The 20,917-nt window shown below is 47.0% G+C and overlaps 1 protein-coding gene across 2 annotated transcripts in view; it reads left to right on the top strand.

Moving 5' to 3' along the window:
• PRMT7 (protein arginine methyltransferase 7) overlaps positions 1-20,917 on the top strand; it is a 43,824-nt gene that overhangs the window by 20,252 nt on the left and 2,655 nt on the right. For both annotated transcript variants that reach the window (XM_012660599.1, XM_012660600.1), the window contains 10 exons: positions 5,615-5,727; positions 8,782-9,023; positions 9,248-9,428; positions 12,767-12,894; positions 13,222-13,357; positions 14,367-14,450; positions 14,807-14,854; positions 15,559-15,648; positions 19,266-19,427; positions 20,555-20,629. In XM_012660599.1, the coding sequence (XP_012516053.1) occupies positions 5,615-5,727; positions 8,782-9,023; positions 9,248-9,428; positions 12,767-12,894; positions 13,222-13,357; positions 14,367-14,450; positions 14,807-14,854; positions 15,559-15,648; positions 19,266-19,427; positions 20,555-20,629 (1,259 nt within the window). The remainder of the gene's footprint in view (positions 1-5,614; positions 5,728-8,781; positions 9,024-9,247; positions 9,429-12,766; positions 12,895-13,221; positions 13,358-14,366; positions 14,451-14,806; positions 14,855-15,558; positions 15,649-19,265; positions 19,428-20,554; positions 20,630-20,917) is intronic.

Here is a 20,917-nt window from a genome sequence, read left to right as displayed (position 1 = left end):
TATAAAAAAAACTTCTGTTTTTCTCACTATGTTCATATTTTCCTTAAATATGAACATACTTAACATTTGTTTTAGCTATTTTAGCATCCCAGTCTTCTATTTCCACCATCTCTGTCTTTTTTGGGCTTGTTCTATTGACTAATTTTTATCCTGGTTCTAGGTCACATTTTCCTTCTTCACATATCTGATAATTTTTGTTTGGATGCTGTAGATATTGGGAATTTTCAATTGTTGAATGCTGGATTTTGTTTTCTTTAAAAACTTTGTCTGGCATGCAGTTGGGTTACTTGCAGTTCAGTTTGATCCTTTCAAGGCTTGTTGAAGCTTTGTTAGAGCAGGGTTAGGGTAGCTTTTGGTCAACTTTCTCACCAGTAGCACTATTGACATTTTGGCACTCTGTTTGACGTTTTGATAATTCTTTGTTGTGGGAAGCTGTCCTGTGCATTGTAGGAAGTTTAACAGCATCCCTGGCCTCTACCCAATAGATACCAGTAGCACTCCTCTCCCTCTCACCATTTGTGGCAACCAAAAACGTCCCTAGACATTGCCAGATGTCCCTGGATGGGGTGGGGGTGCAAAATTGCTGCCTATTGAGAACCACTGCTCTAAGTTTATTTAGCCAGACTGTTTCAAGGAGATTTCTCTGGGGTCTCTGCTGAGTGCTCTAGGTGCTCAGTAAGGATTCTCTGGTCTGGCTGATCAGAACTTGAATGTTTCTCAGTCCTCTGAGAGCTCTGGAAATTGTTCAGGTTATAGCTCACGGTCATCCTTTGCTCAGCCTTACAGAGTCTTACCCTGTGTATATGGGATTATGTTCAACAACAGGGATCAGGTGTGGTGGCTCACAACTCTAATCCTAGCACTTTGGGAGGCCGAAGTGGGAGGATCACTTGAGGCCAGGAGTTTGAGACCAGCCTGAGCAGCATAGCAAGACCCCATCTCTACAAAAAAGAGAAAAATTAGTCAGGTGTGGTGACATGTGCCCGTAGTCCCAGCTACTTGGGAGGCTGAGGCGAGAGGATCGTTGAGCCCAGGAGTTTGAGGTTGCAGTGAGCTATGCTGGCGCCGCTGCCCTCTAACTGGGGCAACAGAGTGAGACCCTGACTCAAAAACAAAACAAAAATCAGGCTTATAGGGAACTCTGTGCAGAGTCCTGAAGGTTTTTTTCTATGTAGCTTCCTCTCTGGTTCTCTGCCTGTGAAGTTCCAGCCACCTCCACTTCCCTGAACTCTAGTTTCTGTCTGGTTAACTTAGCAAGACTGCCATGCTCTGCTTGACTTCCTGCCCCCGTACCGCAGCCAGGAAAGTGCCTCCTGGCCAACAGCCAGAGCAGTGGTTGGGTTCATTTGGTTTATTTCCCTTCTTGGGAACAAACTGTGTTGCTTCTTGTTCCACATCTGAAAAACTTGTTTCATGGGAGTTGACCATGGGAGGATAAGTCTGACCCACTTACTCCATTATGGCTTCAAGTGGAGATCATTATTTATTTTTGAAGATTTATTAGGTTATTAAGTACGGAATGTCCAATTTCCTTAAGAACTACGTTTGACAGTTGATATCTCTGACATTTCACTTTGACACTTCTTGTTTGTTTTTTTTTTATTGTGAAGGTACATCCTCATTTTTTCATACACAAGTTTTGGCTTGTGATTATCTTTCAAAATTTTTTTTAGAGCAATTTTTGTGAAACCATGGGTAAATAAAAAATTCATGTTATTTTTGAATATGAGTTTCGTCGTGGAACCAATGCAGCACAGACAGTTTGAAATATCAACAAAATGTTTAGGAAGGATGTGGCTAATAAACGCACAGTACATGGTTTGAGAAGTTCCATTCTGATGATTTTAATCTTGAAAATGAGTTATATGGGTGACCTGAGGCCAAGGTGGATAATGATGAGCTGAAAACTGTAGTGGAAACGAATCCATCTCAACTTACATGTGAATTAGCAGCAAGGTTTGACATTCCTATTTCAATAATATTGGACCATTGGAAACAAATGGGCAAGGTAAAGAAGCTGGATAGATGGGTACCGCATGAGTTAAATGAGCATAAGAAGAGAAATCTTCTTGAAGCTTGCTTTTCCTTGCTGTCATGACATAAAGGTGAACCATTTCTACACAGCATTGTTATGTGTGATGAAAATGGATTCTTTTTGACAATCACAAGCATTCGGCACAATGGTTAGATAAAGATGAAGTGCCAAAACATAGTCCAAAACCAAAATATTCATCAAAAAAGGGTCATGGTCTCTGTTTGGTGGTCAAGCAATGGTATTATCCACGACAGCTTCATGACACCTGGTCAGTTGGTTACAGTGGACGTCTACTGCAACCAATTGGATGAAATGATGAAGATGCTTGTGATTAAGCAGCCGAGATTGGTCAATAGAGACAGGCCAATCTCCTTGCAAGACCAAATGTTGCAAAAAAAACAACCCTGCTCAAACTACAGAAGCTGGACTTGGAAACTCTCTGTCATCCACTGTATTCACCAGACCTTGCACCAACTGACTAACCACTTCTTCCAGGCTTTGGACCACTTCTTGCAAGGAAAAATATTTAATTCTCAACGAGCTGTGGAAGACACCTTTTGTGATTTCATCGCCACTGGCTCTCCAGGCTTCTTCACTGCTGTCATAAGCAAAATACTGTTAAGATGACAAAACTGTGTCTATAGTTTAGGCACATTCTTTGATTAGTTGTATTGCCTCTTATTTGAGATATAGTAAATACACTTTTGATTTGAAATCGGACATTTCATATTTAATGACCTTATATATGTTTTGACAGCATCAAGACTGACCTGCAGAGTAGCCGTGCCCTGCAGCCATCTCTCTGTGACTCTGTGCCCCATGCCCTCCTCTAGGCTGGATTGTTCACACACACCCTGGGTTAGGCCAGCCCTGTCATACTTCCTTAATACTTTTCCTTATGTAGCGCTTATCACTGCAATAATGAAATAATTATGAATCATGTATTGAATGTCTATATCGCCACATAGCTGCAGCATCATCAGGTCATGGACTATGTGGATCTTATTAACTATTCCATTCCATTATTGCCCAGGGCCTGGCACATAAAGAAATTCAGTTATCTTTGTTTAGTGAGTAGATTGTCAACCTTGCTTGGGCTATAACCACTTATAAATGGGACTTTGTTTCCAGTCCTGCAACTTGGCAAGTGGCTTCCTCATTGCCATATTGGGTGGTCTTCCCTCTGCTTTTCCTCTCAAACCATTGCAGCTTTGGTACTTCTGCCATTCAGCCCTTCCTGAAACTCCCTCCCCAGGCCTCAGTGACATCTTCTAATCTTGGTTCTCCTGTGTTGCTTGCTTTCTGCTCTGAAGTATGTGTTCTCCAAGGTTCTATTCCCAGCCTTTTAAAAAAATGGCATCTTAATGGCCGGGCGCGGTGGCTCACGCCTGTAATCCTAGCTCTCTGGGAGGCCGAGGCGGGCAGATTGTTTGAGCTCAGGAGTTCGAAACCAGCCTGAGCAAGAGCGAAACCCCGTCTCTACCAAAAATAGAAAGAAATTAATTGGACAGCTAAAAATATATATAGAAAAAATTAGCCGGGCATGGTGGCACATGCCTGTAGTCCCAGCTACTCAGGAGGCTGAGGCAGAAGGATCGCTTGGGCCCAGGAGTTTGAGGTTGCTGTGAGCTAGGCTGACGCCACGGCACTCTAGCCAGGGCAACAGAGTGAGACTCTGTCTCAAAAAAAAAAAAAAAAAATGGCATCTAAGTTTGTTGCCTGTTCCCCAGAGATGGATTACAGTGCACACCGAGTCCTGTGTAACAGCCGACTCCAGGAGCAGCATTTGTTCATCCATCCATTTCATTCATTTGGCAAAGACTTAAGAAGCACCTGGGTTACCTGCCCTCTTCAGGCTCCCTCTGCACCTGTATACACTAGCACTCATGTGCTAAACACAAGGCTCTCAGGAAGTATTTGTTAAAACTCACTGGATCATAAAGCTTTATTTTTGTGGTGATGAAGCAAATGTGGGCAATAAATCATTTTAAATTACATAATTGGCTTAAAAATTACTCAGGAGGTAGAATTGGCAGGACTTGGTGATTGATTAGCTGTAGGATGCCAGGGAGAAGTCAAGACTTCAGCTAGTGTTTGTTGACTATAACTGGGATGCTAAGCATTGTTCTAGGCACTGGGGTACAGTGGTGAGCAGGCAGTCAGGGGCCCTGCTTTCCCGGAGCTAGTAAATGACGCCCAGGTTTCTAGACGGTGTAACTGGTGGTGTCCGTTCACTGAGGCAGAAACAGGTGTGTGGGGGTGGGGTGGGGCTAGTGTTGGACAGTGCGTTTCAGATGGAGTTTGGCATGACATCAGAGAGGGTGGCAGGGCACTCGGGAAGGTGGTCTCTGTGACAGGAGGCAGAGGTTTCTTTCTAACTTCCTTTGTCCTTCATGCTGCCATTGAACACAAATGTACGTCATAGGAAGGGTACATTTTTACCTTTGTTACCCTAACCTCCACCACGTGACACAGAGCTCATTACCCCTATTTTACTCATGTGACAAGTGATGGTCAGAATTGAGGGTTTGGGGCCAGAAAGTGAGATTCAGTCCCAGATCTCGAGTACTCGAGGTTTGAGCTCTCTCTGTTACAGCCTTTGTTGAACCACTTTAGTGTTTCTCTTTTCTTATATCATCTGTGAGATTTGTCCTCTGTAGGGAAGATGAGTGGGCTTTGTCAAATTATAATTCATGAGCTATTTAAAGTGTTTACAGTTGATTCTCCATGATGAATAGCCCCTTCCAAAGTCTATTTTGTCTCTTGGCTCATTAAAAATTATAATCGTAGAAGTAGCATTACATTATAGAGGTTTGGAGAACAGACTTAACAAAAGAACCCTCCAAAATCCTATTATCCTAAAACAACTGTTATTTCGGAGTTTGTTTGGTGGCAAGACACTAACTTAATTGAGGGGATATACTATGAGGAATCTGGGGATTCTAAATCATGGATCTCAGTTCTGGTAGGGATAGCCAGACTGATGGCTGGACCTACCGCAGATAACTGGAAGTGCATCAGGTAACTTCTCTCTCGCTTTGGTTTTCTCTCCCTCTCTGTGCAGCCTACACATATTTGAAGTACCAGCATTCAGTTTTGGCTTTTCAAATAATTTTTGCTAATTTAGTAGTTAAGAGTTTAATTGTTAATATATATCTTTTCAATTGCTAATAAGGATGAAAAAATATCCATATATTTGCTTTCTTTTCTGTTTTTAGTTGTCTACTTGTATTTCACCTGGTTTCTTTTTGGGTTTTTACAGTTTGTTACCATTTTTTCCAAGTCCTTCCCACCCCAATATTAAACATACAGAAAAGTTGAAAGAATAGTACAGTGAACACTCACATTCCCTTAACCTAGATTACTAGTGCAGCATTTTGCCATACATACACATATATGGATTTTTTTTCTGAACCATTGGAAAGTCAGTTGCAGACATCATGACACTTCTGAGTACTTGAGCATATATATATGCTTTCAATGTAATGACCTGTTAACTGCTTATCTTTCACATACTGGCTGTAAATATTTTTCCTAGTGTGTTGCCTGCTTCTGACTCTGTTTCCTTGTGATTTTCAGATGGTGACATGCCGTGCCGTGCCAACATCCTGGTCACAGAGCTCTTTGACACAGAACTGATTGGGGAGGGGGCGCTGCCCTCCTATGAGCACGCACACAGGCATCTCGTGCAGGTAATGGGCCAGGGCCGCCCTTGGGCTTGTTGCTGTGGTTTCAGCTGGCTCACACAGCACTCATCGACATACCATGCTCAACACAGCCTGAGCCCTCAGTACCTCTCCGTGCACCCTGGAGCACCCCTCAAGCCCTGGGAGGCTCTGGTTCTCCTCAATTGTGACTTTCGTGTCCTTTCAATGCTAAGTCTTGATAGGTTAGGGTTGGAAGGCAATTCTTTCGATTCTGAATCTTTAAATTCAGCAAATATTCTTTGAGTATCTACTACGTGTAAGGTGTTCTAGCATCCAGGGAAGAGTTTAAGACACTTTTTTGCTTCTCAGACTCACAGTAGTGGTGATGGTGAGGGCTGAATGGCTGAGTGGCTAGGCGGACGCACCACAGACCTTTGGTTTGGGACTAGCAGAAGAGGTCAGGGCTCAGGCATGTGTGGAGACGGTGGAATTTGGAAAGGCACTGAGGAGAGAGAGGTGTTCCAGGTAGAGGGCCTGTTTGGTAAGTCAGTGAGGACACCAGCCTGGAGGCCTTGTGGGCTGATGGTGGAGAATGGAGTGAGAGTGGAAGACCTTGACTGCCAGGACATTCCAGGTGAGGGAGTGGTGACAATTTTGAGTCTTTTTTATGGACATAAACTGGAGGTGGAGGCTGAGGGCAAACACCAGCTGGGGAGGGGAGAGCGTCTGCTTCTTCCGTTGTTGGTGTCCACGTGGCAGGCATGGTCCAGGCAAGCCTGTAGCTATCCCAGCCAGACCCTCTGTGGCAGTCCTGGGTGTCCCCAGAGCGAAGGAGGGGGCGTTCCTTTCAGAGCTAGAGTCCACATTGCTCACATGGCCAACTTGTGTCTGGACTGTCTTCCAGAACCCCACACTGTGCAGGATGTCTCATTGATTCAACAATGCACAATCAGTCCTTTCCAGCTATAAGCATCAGTACTAAGAATTTCTGTTTCTCCATGTTAAAACCACCCACTAGAGGAATCCCTAAAACAGAAAACAAGGCTATTTAGAATTATGATCATGGTGCCCAGTTTGTCTTTATTTAATCTTATTTAAAAGGTCTGTCGGCAGCTATCCTCAGTTTCCCCTCATGGGGCGCCTGGTGTCCATTGTGCACTCTGATCACAGGCCTGGGCTGCCTACACTGTCTGTGAGTCTGAAGAAGTTACAGCTGGTCCATGAAGGCTTCCCTCTTCCCTTGTTATTGGAGGTCATGGAACCAGGATGCTCAGGTGTCCGACACATTGTCCCCGTGGTTGTTGAAGTGACCCAGCAATTGATCTCAGCAGACACATTTATTGAATACCTTTATTTTGCCAGGCCCCTTTTTGTGTACCAAGACTGTGAAGGGAACCTCGAGGGAGGCAGCTAGGTGAGCAGGTCATCACAGTGCAGCTTGAGATACGCTCCGATGGTGCTGGGTGCAGGTGAGGTCCTGCCCATGCTGTGGGCGGGGGCGTCAAGGAAGATGATGCTTGAGCTGAGTTGGTGTTGCAGAAAAGTGGTCAGAGGCAAACGTTGCTGGCAGAAGAGAGTAACATGCACAAGGTGTGATGATGAATTGGTGCGGTGGATTTCGTATAGTGTGGGAGGCACGAGAGGTGGGTGTAGAGATGAGGCCAGAGAGCTGGGCGAGGGCTAGGTCGAGAAGGGCAGAGGGTAGATGTCATCCAGAAGGCAGGGTGGTGGTGTGGGGGGGTTTGAAGCAGGGGATTAAGGGCAGATTTAGGCAGGCAGTCTTGGAGAGAGCTGTTGGGAGCAAGACCAGAGGCTGCAGGTGAGTTAAAAGAGGTTGTAGGAGTCGTGTAGGCGCCGAGATGAGGTGGACCTCAGCCACAGCCATAGATGTGGGCCCGAGAGGTGGTCATAGGACTTGGCGGTTACTTAGGTGTGGAGGCATTGAGGATGGGGCCAGGGTTTGGGGCTTGGGCATCTGGGTTGGATGGTGGTGCTCCTTGCTGACTTGGGAGCACCAGCAGAAGGAGCAGCACTGGGAAGGTGAGCAGGAGGGAGGGTGAGCTGTCCGAGGCTCAGCCAAGTAGAGAGGACCAAGAGGCCTTTAGACCCATATATTTGGTAGATGAAGAGGGAGTGGCTGAGGTCACCATGGGAAGAGAGCGGAGGGACAAAGAAGGTCCAGACCAGCTCTCCGGGGAGCCCCCTCGTGAGGTGGGCAGAGGAAGCACAGCCTTGGGAAGAGATGGGGAGTGAGAGTCTGGCTGCAGCGGCGCTTCTCCACCAGAGAAGGTCTGGAGACGCAGTGGTTGTGAGACACGTGATGGAATTTGGCCTTTGGAGGTTCTTTTTGCATGGGAAGGAAACGACTGAGTAGGCAGGGATGCTGCTAAACATCCTCCATGCCCAAATGGCCCTCATAACAAAGGGTCATTTGACCCAAGAGGCCAGTAGTGCCAAGGTAGAGACACTCTGTGCTTGTAATTTCCATGCAGGTAGCAGGTGCGAGTATCCTCTTCACCACTGGGTCCCTAGTGCCTGGTGTGTAAGAGGATGTGGAATGAGTGAATGAAGTAAAAGGAAATCTAGACAAGGAGCTGGAGCCACAGTCGCATGAGATGAGCACCCAGCAGTGCTGGGTGATGCCAGCAGGTCAGGTCAGTTGAGGGTGGACAGTTGTCCACTGGGCTTTGCATCGAGGAGGTTCTGATTCTGGTGCCAGGCCAGAGTGGCACTGAAAGGGACACGACTGCTTAGCAGTCAGACTTGTGTTCTTTTTCAGTGTCAGTGTGGGAGTTCATCAGTGTGATGACAGTTAAGTTCCTAGCTACCTGGCACTCTTAAATACTTCAAAAATAAACCTTAACTGACAAATCATTTTAGGCATCATGTGTATTCTGTTTGAAATCTAGTTCCTTTTTTTTTCTTTCCTGAGGGCTCAGGGAAGAAAACAATTCACTATCCTAATAGTAATAAGGTGTTAGATGTTACCAAACTGACCTAATGTTAAGAAATAAACCTCTTTGGATCAATAGGAATTACTCTGGGTCTAAGTACCTGATTTTTTTGTTGTTGTTCTTTTGTCTTTTAATACAAACATAGGAAAATTGCGAGGCAGTACCTCACAGAGCAACTGTCTACGCGCAGCTGGTAGAGTCCAGAAGGATGTGGTCGTGGAACAAGCTCTTTCCTGTCCGTGTTCAGACCAGCCTTGGAGAGCAGGTCATCGTCCCTCCCTTGGAGGTGGAAAGGTGCCCTGGCGCACCCTCTGTCTATGACATTCAGCTGAACCAGGTGTCACCAGCCGACTTCACAGTCCTCAGCGATGTGCTGCCTATGTTCAGGTACCAAGGAGCCATTCCTGGCAATGGCACTTTGAGACATTTGATGGAATTTGGATCTTTGGAGGTTCTTTTTGAGTGGGAAGGAAACCTAGCTGATGTCACCTGCCTCTGAAGGCAAGAGTCCCTTGCAACCAAGTATCGTTGCTGTTGAGGTCACTGTAAAAGCTTAAAAATGGAGTGCGTGAGGTTAAAATATGCTTAAGTTCCTGAATATTCTTCCACAGTGTGGACTTCAGCAAGCAAGTCAGTAGCTCAGCAGCCTGCCATAGCAGGCAGTTTGAACCTCTGGCATCCGGCCGAGCTCAGGTGGTTCTCTCCTGGTGGGACATTGAAATGGACCCTGAGGGGAAGATCAAGTGCACCATGGCCCCTTTCTGGGCACACTCAGACCCAGACGGGCTCCAGGTAAGAGGCAGGAGCTGAGTACATTTTCATGTGAATCAGGAAACTTGTCCATGGTTGTGGGAAAGTAGCAGTTGAACCTTAGAGTCAAGAATTTAGAGACAGAAGGTACTATGTCAGAATCAAAGGCCAAGAAGAATTTTTAAAAGGAAAGCAAAGGCTAGCTATAGTAAGGTAGCCCTCTCAGGGCGAGTTCATGGTCAGCACCTGTGGACCAGTGAGCAACAGAGAAGCTCTGGTGAGTTAGCTCCCCTCTCTCCCTTGTGCTGGCACAGCCGCTCTTAGATCTCACTCTCCCCTCCACCCCCCAATCCCAAGGGGCTCACGTCAGCTTGGAATGGAGAACTACAGCCTCACTTTCTGTAGCCTCAGCATCTCCTTCTCCAGCTCAATAGAAGGTGGGCAGAGACATGAGCTACAAGAAAAGGAGATGCAGAGTACGTGGGAGAGTACTCATAATAAGAGAAATGCAACTCTAGCCAGGTATGGAGGCTGAAGCAGGAGGATTGTTTGAGCCCAGGAGTTTGAGGCTGTGGTGCCCTGATTATGCCTGAAAATGGCCACTGCACTTCAGCCTGGGAAACACAGTGATTCCCTGTGTCAAAAGAGAGAGAGAGAAAAATGCAACTTTAAACTACAACAAGGTATCATTTTCACCTATTAGTGAATAGAGTTTAAAAGTTTGATAGCACTTTGTGTTGGTAAAGCCTGGGGAAAGAGCAGGAAAGCAAATCGTCAGGGCATTTGTGGAGCGCAGTGTTACCCATATGGGTAACCACCACAGTACCCAAACTGAGACTCAGCAGGCTCCAGGGGTTGGAGCAGAGCTTGTGTCCAGGAAGCAATGGAGTGGGTCTTGAGTCCTTTCTCTACCAGTGATGACTTTTGGACTGTTAGGAATTTGAAAACTGCTAATGAATCTTTCTCATGCATTCATGAAACCCCTTTGATCCTAAATATATTTAGCCTGTCTCGCTTTGGCACAGTGGGTTGTCACCAGCTCTTTAGTGCTAGGCCCCAGGAGGCCCCTGTGGCGGGGAGCATGGGGAGGAATGATGACAGGGGAGCACCATGGGAGCATGGCAGGGTCCGTGAAGGCTAAATTTGCATAGTGTGGGAATGAATAACAGGTTTAAGAGAACCTGTTTTATCTTCCTTGTTTCTACTTGTTTTTCCAGAGCATATCTGGTTAGATTTTCATTTTCTAGCTGTTATGTTCAAATAGGCATCTTAGGTACGTGGAAATGTTATTTACCTCCCTTTTTGTTAAATTCAAGACCAGGTGGGTGGGACATGTTCCTTGTGTGCTAAGCTGTGCTCTTGGAATCTCACTGAGGTCAAGTTTTTTTTTAGACAGAGTCTCACTGTGTTGCCTGGGCTAGAGTGCCGTGGCATCAGCCTAGCTCACAGCAACCTCAAACTCCCGGGCTCAAGCAATCCTCCTGCCTCAGCCTCCCGAGTAGCTGGGACTACAGGCATGTGCTACCATGCCCGGCTAATTTTTTCTATATATTTTTAGTTGTCCGATTAATTTCTTTCTATTTTTAGTAGAGACGGTGTCTCCTCAGGCTGGTTTCGAACTCCTGAGCTCAAACAATCCGCCCGCCTCGGCCTCCCGGAGTGCTAGGATTACAGGCGTGAGCCACCGCGCCCGGCCTGAGGTCAAGTTTTCTTTCTTTAGTTCCTGAAGATGACGGAGAATGTGTAGGTGGTCGTCGCATGAGTTGAGCCAGGCATCTACCTTTTAGGACAGTTCTTTTTTAAAAAGAGGCTTAAAAATTGTAAGAGCAATGAACTTCATTACATAAAACAAAAAAAAATTAAAAATCACTGTGGTCCTGCCACCCGAAATAATTGCCTTTCTTTGGTCTCCTTCCAAATGTGTGGGTTTTGTCAATGCTTTTCTCTGTGTTTTTTGTGCTGTTCCGTAGCCTTCATAGTCATCATTTAAATGTCTGAGAGTACTCTGCAGGAGGATGTATATATCCATGTCTGAGCTGCTGGACATTTGGGTCGATTCCAGTTTTTGCTAGTATAAATAATTCTGTAATTTGCACATTTATGCGAATATAGCCTTTTTCCTTTTTTTGTTCTGCATGGTTTTTCTTAGGATAGAATCCTATACATGGGGTTTGTAGTAGGGATCAGTGCGGCTTATTAAAAGTTTACTCTGGATCTTCGTAAACCATGTCTCACAATTTAGAGTGTTCCAGTCCTTTAGAAACTTCATTTAATTCAAAGGAATAAACCAAACAAAACCTTTCTGTACTATTTTCCCAACTTTTTATTTTGAAAAATTGTATATCTATAGAATAAGTAAAAACGAACACCAGTAGTTCTTTTACTTAAATTTATCAATTGTAAACATTTGCTCTGTCTCTGCACCCCCACCCCTTCTTCCATCCCTCTCTACACACACACACACACACACACACACACACACACACACACACACACACAGTTTTTTGCTAAATCATTTGAAAGTAAGTTGCAGGCCAGGTGTAGTGGCTCATGCCTGTGATTCTAGCACTTTGGAAGTCTGAGACTGGAGGATCACCTGAGGCCAGGAGTTCAAGACCAGCCTGGACAACATAGTGAGAACCCATCTCTACAAAAAAAGAAAAAGAAAATAAGTTGCAGACATATGGAACTTTACTCTTAAATACCTCAACATGTATCTCCTAAGAATGAAAACAGTCTCCAGTGTAAGCAAGATGCCATCATCACACCTAAGAAATTAACAGTGATTCCATAATATCATGTAACATATGGTCCAAAATAAAATTTCATTACTTTTCTCCAGATGTCTTTAGTAGCTTTTGTTTTCCTCCATCTAGGATCCAGTTAAGTGTAACATATTACATTTGACCTCTTTGTGTTTTGAAATCACTTTATGGCAAAAGTCTAGTCCCGAAAGCTTTTGGAATGTGTGCCATGGGACTATCCATAATGGGGTCCCCTCCAGATCACGAGCTTTAAACTCTTTGTTTTTTCCCTTCAAATGTAACATTAAGCACACCCCAGCATGCCGAAGAGAGAGCGTTGTTGCTGCTCTGGTCTGGTAGGGGCTGGAGCCTGCCTTTGTCCACTCCCCTGAGCCACTCTGAAAGGCAACTGCCCTTGGCGACATTGTGTCTTCCTAAAGCCAGCAGGATTCCGGCTTCTCTTGGGCCACTGGCCTGACTTGAGAATTGTTTTTGTTTTTTTTTTATCTTGTTGGCCATAGTAGTCAGCTGTAATGTACATTGTGGTCTCCCTGAAAACTGATATTTGGCTCCTGGACTAGAAGCATTGCTCTTGTTGCAGCTTGGTGACAGCTGACTCTCTGTTCCCCATTTCAGTGGCGGGACCACTGGATGCAGTGTGTGTACTTCCTGCCACAAGAGGAGCCTGTTTTGCAGGGCTCAGCCCTCTGCCTGGTAGCCCACCACGACAACTACTGTATATGGTACAGCCTGCAGAGGACCAGGTATGCCGGAGCCTCGTGGGGGTGGAGGACTGGGCCCTTGAGACTGCATTTATGTAAATTCCCCGTAGAGGTGTGAGTGGGCCAACTTGTATCTGAAAAGAATAAAATAAGAGCAAAGGTTTGTGACTGGATATGTCAGTGCCCGTTCGTGTGTATGAAGAGGTCATCATGTGTCTGGACTCCGTTTAGAGTAGACACACATGAAAAGAATTGAATTGGGGGTCCCTCCAACCTCTAAAGCTTACTCAAGAACCAGTGTCCAGACTCATGCCTGCTGGAGACCTGAGGATGTGCTCGTCACCTGTGTCTGTTCATCTCCTGGCCTAGCCCTGAAAAGAACGTGAGAGTCCACCAGATGCGCCCCGTGTGTGACTGCCAGGCTCACCTGCTCTGGACCCGGCCTCGGTTTGGAGAGATCAATGATCAGAACCGAACTGATCAATATGCCCAGGCCCTGAGGACTGTAAGTGGCCAGCCCCTTGGCTGGCTGTGGGCAAGAAGGAGTTTGTTCCAGGGCCCCAGCGCTCTGCCTATGATTTGCCAATTTTGTTTTCTGTGTTCCCTCATCTGTGAGTGGCTTCAGCTGGCTGCTCCAGGGGTGGGCCCTTGAGCAGTAAGCCAAAGGGTTGTTACTAGACTTCCTGAAGGGCTTGTTCTCTGCTGTCCTGTGACAGCCTCTGGCTGGGAGCCTCCCCCAGCCCCTGCATTTGTCCTGCCTTTGCCTTCGTCAGCACCGGTAGTTGGTGTGGGTGATCCCAGTGGATTCAGCGACCCCTTCTCCTCTTTTCATCTGTTGCTACCTTTATAAAATTTTATAAAATGTAAATCTGATCATGCAGTTCTCCTGCCTATAAACCTTTGCTCCCTGCTACGTGTAGCAGAGGACTCTCAGCCTGGGGACCACAGACGAGGGTGGAGGGGAGGTCTGTTGGGCCCCTTGGAGTTGTGTACAGAAATACGTGTGCACGTGCATGCATTTTGGGTGGCAAAGAAAGATCCAAGCCCTCCTAAGTTTGTCTCAGAGGAGTCTGGGGCCCATAAAAAAATCCCTGTCTTTGGAGAGTCACTTGAGCCTTGAGTGACAGGTCCGCAGCTGTCTGTGCTGTCACCAGACAGGGAAGAAGACTGTCATAGAGTGGGACGTGGCCTCCTGCAGGTGGGGCAGGCCTACCTCTGGGCCTTCTAGGCTGGGTTCTTCAACCCAGGTCTCTTCTGACAGTGGGGTGTGTGGGAGACATTCACGAGGGTTGTAAGGGTGGGGTGTCTGCTACGGGGGACCTGGGAGGTAGGCATGGCCACATGGGGGCACAGAAGGATCCAGCCCTGTGGTGGGAGGATGGGCTGAGGAGATCAGATTTCATGACCAGAGTCCAGGCAAGTGGGCGAGGAGCAGGGAGGCGTTTCTGTCAGCTCTGACAGGTCTCCAGACAAACCCTAAGAAGCCCTGTGCTGAGGCTGCTCTTCCCCTGCAGGTGCTGAAGCCAGGCAGCGTGTGCCTCTGTGTCAGTGATGGCAGTCTGCTTCCCGTGCTGGCCCATCACCTTGGGGCAGAGCAGGTACTGGGCCTGCACCTTTCTGTCAGCTTCCTAAGGCACTCCCTGTATGCAGTCCTGCGATTGGAACTCTTTGTAGGTGCCACCGTTGTGTATGCAGCATGCGTGGCTCAGGGCTGAGGGGTTTTACCACCTGCGTGTGCAGGCAGGAGTCAGGCCATAGCTCCGTCATGGAGCCGCGGCTCAGGTTCTGGGGGGTCTCTGCACAATGCAGGTGCTGTCCCAGGTAGGGGCTGAGTATGGGTAGTGTTGCTTAGGTGCTGTCCTCTGCCTTGGAATGATCTTGCCACATTTTAATCTTTAATTTCTTCCCCTGCTAAGTGAAACTCTTAGAACTGATAGCATGGTGTTCTCTCTAGGTATTTACAATTGAGAGTTCAGCAGCTTCTCATAAACTGATGAAAAAAGTAAGTGATGATTGTTGTTGCTGAAATAATGAGGGGACCTGGGGAGCCTTCCTTTCTGAGTCTGGGATCGCTGGCTTTGAAGCGGAGTCAGCAGTGAGAGAATGGAGGGTGGCAGCTGGGTGGCAGCTGCCAGCAAGAGCTGCTCTCCATTGTCTTGGTTCCTGCCTGGAGAACGGCCCAGAAGGCTCCTAGGGCTGTCATTGAAATAGACGCAAATGTTTGTACTCTTTTGTGGCTGAAGAACTTTAGGCTTTTCTCTTCACTTCACATAAAACTAAGAAAACCAAAGTCTCTGCAGTGGTAGAACTGAATGTATGATGCATTTCTGGGACACCAGTGCCCAGGAAGTCACTGCTCCTAATCCAAGATGGTATTTATTTCTCCCCTGGCCAGTGATTGGTTTGATTTCCTCTCCAAAGGGGAGCCCACCTCCACGAGAACTGTAGGCTTGGGCTAGGTCTTGCTATGAGCTTGCAGGAGAAATTTCTTTTGTTTCTACATTTTGCTCGTGCTCTCATCCTTGGTCTATAGGCTGCACCTCAGGCTGGTGTGGGGGGAAATTTCCACAAAGCAGATAAACGTGGTGCTCGAGAACTGTTTGGCCAGAAGATTTGAAGCAGATAATGTAACTTTGAGAGGTTTTTTTCCTAGACAAAAATAATACTTTAGTGTAAATACAGTAATTTCATTGTTTTCTCTCTAAGATCTTCAAGGCTAACCAGTTGGAAGACAAAATTAATATTGTAGAGAAACGGCCTGAGTTATTAACAAATGCAGACCTGGAGGGCAAAATGGTGAGTAGCAAGAGGCTGGTAGTGGCACTGGGGCTGTGTCAACGTGGGCAGTGCTGACTGAGATAACCCTGAGCGCCAGCCTGTCCTCTGGATCTCACAGCGGGTCCCCTCCGTAGCTTGCCAGCCAGGAACTCACCACCATTCAGGGTGTGGTGAGGCTTTCACAGAGCTGCCACATAAGCAAATGATCACTGTCCTCCTAACTCTGGCTTCTCTCTGCTCCTTCAAGGTGGGGCTGAGCAGCTCTGTCGGGATTCGTGGGAGCAGAGTACGCCCCTCTCCCCTTTTCCCTTCACTGCACTGTCTTCATCATCCCATTCACGTCTTCCCGCTCAGTTGGTCTTCCAGGCCCTGCAGGCTTTGTCTGCCCCACCCCCTTGGCCCTGTGACCTTGCGGAGCTCTCCATTCTCAAGAGACTATCCCCCAGGTTCCTTTCCTCTGGCCTCTCTGGCTGCTCCTCCTTGGTGCAGGCCCTTCAAACTGGACTCCTCCAAAGAGGCCTGTTATCTTTCATCTTTCTAGCCATCCTTTTTTTTTAGAGAACACTTTTACCGAGATGTAATTGACATACCATAAAATGAATCCATTTCAAGTGTACAATCCAGTGATTTTTAGTAAATGTATGGAGTTACACAGCTGTCACCTAATCTCGTTTAGAACGTTTCCATCACCCCCAAGGTTACCTGGAGCCGTTTTGCAGTCAGTGAGCAACGCCCCCCTCCCCGGCTCTGGCAGCCACTGATCTGGTCTCTATACGTTTGCCTTTTCTGGACTCTTCACCAGGTGAAATAATATTTTATGTGGTCTTTGGTGTCAGGCTTCTGTCACTGAGCATAGTGTCTTTGAGGTTCATCCGCGTTGTAAAATGTGTCAGTATTTTGTTCCTTGTTAATGCTGAACAGTGTTCCATTGTGTGGCGTGCTGTGTTTGGTTTATCCTTCACTTGCTTATGGACATTCGGATTGTGTCCGTTTTTTGGCTATTTTGAATAACGCTGCTGCAAACATTGGTGTATAAGCATATGTTAGAATGTATTTTCCAGTTCTCTTAGGCAGCTGCCTAGTCATGGAATAGCTGGATTGTATGGTAATTATGGTTAGCTTTTAAAAAAACTGCTAGGGCCGGGCGCAGTGGCTCACACCTGTAATCCTAGCACTCTGGAAGGCCGAGGCAGGCGGATCGCTCAAGGTCAGGAGTTCGAGACCAGCCTGAGCAAGAGTGAGACCCCGTCTCTACTAAAAATAGAAAGAAATTATCTGGACAACTAAAAAAATACATATAGAAAAAATTAGCCGGGCATGGTGGCGCATGCCTGTAGTCCCAGCTACTCAGGAGGTTGAGGCAGTAGGATCGCTTGAGCCCAGGAGTTTGAGGTTGCTGTGGGCTAGGCTGACGCCACGGCACTCTAGCCAGGGCAACAGAGCCAGACTCTGTCTCAAAAAAAAAAAAAAAAACAAAAACAAAAAACTGCTAAACTGTTGTCCAATATGGCTGTACCATTTTACACCCCCATCAGTAACGTATGAGGGTTCCAGTTTCTCGGTATCCTCACCAACACTTGGTATTGTCTTTTTTTTTTTCTTTTTTTTTGACGGTCTTGCTCTGTCACCCGGCCTAGAGTACAATAGTGTCATCATAGCCCACTGCAGCCTCAAACTCCTGGGCTCAAGACAGTAGCTCTGTCTTGAGTAGTGGCTCAAGAGAGGATTCTCAGCCTCCCGAGTAGCTGGGACTAAGGCGCATGCAAGCCACTATGGTCAGCTAATTTTTAAATTTTTTTGTAGAGATGAGGGTCTCACTATGGCATTCAGGCTGGGTCTCTTAGTGTAGCTATATTAGTGCGTGTGCAGTGATGTCTCATTGTAGTTTAATTTGCCTAATGACTCTTATGTTGAACATCTTTTCATGTGCTTATTAGCTATCCTGTATATTTTTATTTTGTTCAATGAAATGTCTGTTTAAGTCTTTTGCCCATTTTTTCCTGTGCCTTTTTTTAAATGACAATTTTATTGAGATATAATTCATATACCACAATTCACTCATTTAAACGTATAATTGTGATTTTTGTGTATTCATGAGGTTGTATAACCATCACCAAGTCAATTTTAGAACATTTTCATTACCCTAAGAGAAACTCATACCCATTAGCAGTCAACTCCCCATTTGTCCCCAATCCCTCCAGCCCTGGGCAGCCACTGTTCTACTTTCTGTCTCTGTAGACTTGCCTATTCTGGACGTTTCATGAGAAAGGAATTGTGCAGTATGTGGTCCTTTATTTCTGGTCTCTTTCATTTAGCTTAATGTTTTCAGGAGTTGTCCGTGTCGCAGCATAAATCAGTACTTCATTTCTTATTGCTACATAATATTCTATTGTATGGATATACCACATTTATTTATCTGTGTATCAGTGGATGAACATTTGGGTTGTTTCTACTTTTGGGCTATTGTAAGTAGCGCTGCTATAAATATTTATCTACAAGTTGCCTTTTTTTCCCCTCATAGATGAGGGTATAGAAGATAATTAAATTCTGTAAGCCATTTATGTGGTTCCCTGGCTAGACTCCAGGTCCTGTTGAATAGAATTGGTGAGAGCAGACGTTCTTGCCCTGTGCCCAGTGCTGGGTGCAGGGGGCGGGGGTGTGCACAGGGCCAGCCCTTGGCTGTGTTGCTGCTGCGTCTCCGTCATCTCTTCCTAGCCCTGCCCTCATGCCCATCTGCTTGGACCCAAGCCCTGGGCAGTCGGCCTTCCCTTAGCACCTGCCACGTCTTCCTCTCCTCCCTCTCTTCAGACTCCCTGCCCCTTGACTGGACTGTCACAGTGCTCACCTGAGTCACCTCCCATCCCCAGCTCCACACACGCCATTGTCCTCAGAGGGATCTTCTACGTCACATTCCTTCTTATTCCGAACTCCTGGCGAACGCTTCTGCTGGCTCTGTTTTTGTCTCCAGGGCAAGTCCAGCCCCCTTAACCTGTCCTCAGCTGCCTTTGGGTTGTGTGGCTCCTGTCCACCCTCTTCACAGCCACCTGACAAGCTCCCGGAGAGCGTTGCTCTTGCCTTGCTTGTCCCTCTGCCTGGAGGGCCCTCTCCCCACTCCTTGCCTTTTCTGCCTCTTGGTCTTGCATTTGTTCATTTATTTGTAAATTTTCACTGAACATCTGCTCTGGGTCAAGTGCCTTGCTGGGGGATGCCAGTATCCCCACTTTGGTGGTGCTCAGAGCCTGGTGAGGGAAACACAGTTCGGCAAGCACTGGTAAGTTGTGATGATAAAGCTTTGAGTGGGGGTGTACAGGATGCCATTCTAGAAGCCCTTTCTGGAGCTTTTATCTCTGTGGTCCCTCCATGCACCCCTTCCTTCTGCCCATCAGGTGAGGACAGCTCCTACCCTGTCTACTTCCCTCTTCCCATCTGCACTCCTGAGCACAGGACTCATATCTGTTTCTCTTCTTTGTGTCCTCAAGGGCAGGTACACACCTGGCTTGCTTATTTGTTGACTGAGTGAGTGAACGAATGAATGGCCTGTTACTTCCGTGTTCCTGTGAAACTTGCGACCTGTCCTTCACTGCTCAGCTCAGCCCTTTTGACACGTGAGTCCTGCTTCTTGTCCTGACCACCAGGTCTCTCACCTCCTGGGGGAGCCATTCTTCACCACCAGCCTCCTGCCTTGGCACAACCTGTACTTCTGGTATGTCCGGACAGCTGTGGACCAGCACCTGGAGCCCGGCGCTGTGGTGATGCCCCAGGCCGCCTCGCTGCACGCTGTGGTCGTGGAGTTCAGGGTAGGCCACCCCGAGGGTTTTGTAGAAAACAAAAGTGGGGGGTGGGGAACCTCGTTTTCTTGCAGAGAACTTGGGTGTGGATAGAGCAACTCAGGCCTTGATGATTTGAGCCTTTCTTTTTTGGTCAGCACGCTGCGGTGCTGAATAGAAGAAACCTGCCTGTTAAAAAATGCAGCCATTTGACATATGAAATGGAAATGGCCGTGTGTTGTCATTTTACAATTGTGGCTTATCAGAATAATTAAAAAATATAAATTAAGCGTTTCAGAAGACACGCTGTGCGGCTTGCTCTGCTCTCGTTAAGAGCCGAGGCTCCAGTTGTTAAAAGCATTTTGAGATGGGAGAGTCAGCTTCTTTATGCAGGAAAAAATTGAAAAGCTTCATTTTAATTTACTCATCAGAGCAGAACCGCAGTCACCAAGTCATTTTGGGAAAGGCATTTTTTATTAAAAGGATTTCGAAATGCTTTTAACCTGGAATATAGAGTGAATCTCTCATTTGATAATTCTTTTATAAGAATGGCTTTACTGTTGGTAGCTTAGTAGCTCTGTCACTTAATTTCTGGGCATTTGTTCTGTGTTATTTATTTACCCAATCAGATTTCCATGTGAATTCTGGTTTTCATGGCCAAAGAGGGGATGTCACATCACAATCAACATCTGTTCTCACGCATAAGTCCCAGGCAGCAAGGAGGGAAGGTCACCTGGCTTGAGCGTACTTGGGTTCCTCCCTTGGAGGACCTTTCTCTCTCCAGCATCCTGGTTCTCTGTTTACAGGCACAGAGCCTTGGAGGACTGGTTTACAAATTTCTTCCCAAAGAAATGGTGTTCAGAGGGGTCCGGCAAGAAGTATAAAAGCCCAGCCTGGGAGCTCCGGCTGATTGAGCCCTTATAGGAGGCTTGGTGTCATGTCAGCACTTGCGATTCCCAGCAGAGTCTGTTACAGAAACTGTCCTGGGGCTTTGCCATCTCTGAGACCCTTCAGCCTGGGGGTCTCTTTTCCAGGTGTGCCGGGGCAGCACGATGTGCCTCTAGTTCTCATTGCCACACTGCCTGCGCCTGGGGCAGGCGTGGGCGTCAGATGTGTCTTCACGGTAGGTGTAGACAGGGCTCACACCTTCCTCACAGGACCTGTGGCGGATCCGGAGCCCCTGTGGTGACTGTGAAGGCTTCGATGTGCACATCATGGATGACATGATTCAGGTAGGCAGGGCCACAGCTCGGAGCAGTGCCCCACCCCCCCATTCCACTTGGCCACGGGCCTCTGACAGGGACATCAGGCTTCCCTAGAGTGCCCAGCTTGGGCTGCACAGGCAGCACGCAGAGAGCTTTTCTGCATGGGCAGCGAGGTTGGTGCTGCCATTTTGGTTGGTTCACCACGAGCATTAGCCTGAGAACCATTGTGCAGTGCTAGGCCGTTATTGGCCCCGTGCTTTTACTCCTGAGTTGGGATCTTTGTTTGAGGCCCATATGTCACCACATCATTGGGAC

Source organism: Propithecus coquereli, unplaced genomic scaffold, assembly GCF_000956105.1.
Source record: "Propithecus coquereli isolate 6110/MARCELLA unplaced genomic scaffold, Pcoq_1.0 Scaffold67, whole genome shotgun sequence".
NCBI lineage: Eukaryota > Metazoa > Chordata > Mammalia > Primates > Indriidae > Propithecus > Propithecus coquereli.
This window is presented reverse-complemented; position numbering and strand designations above follow the sequence as displayed.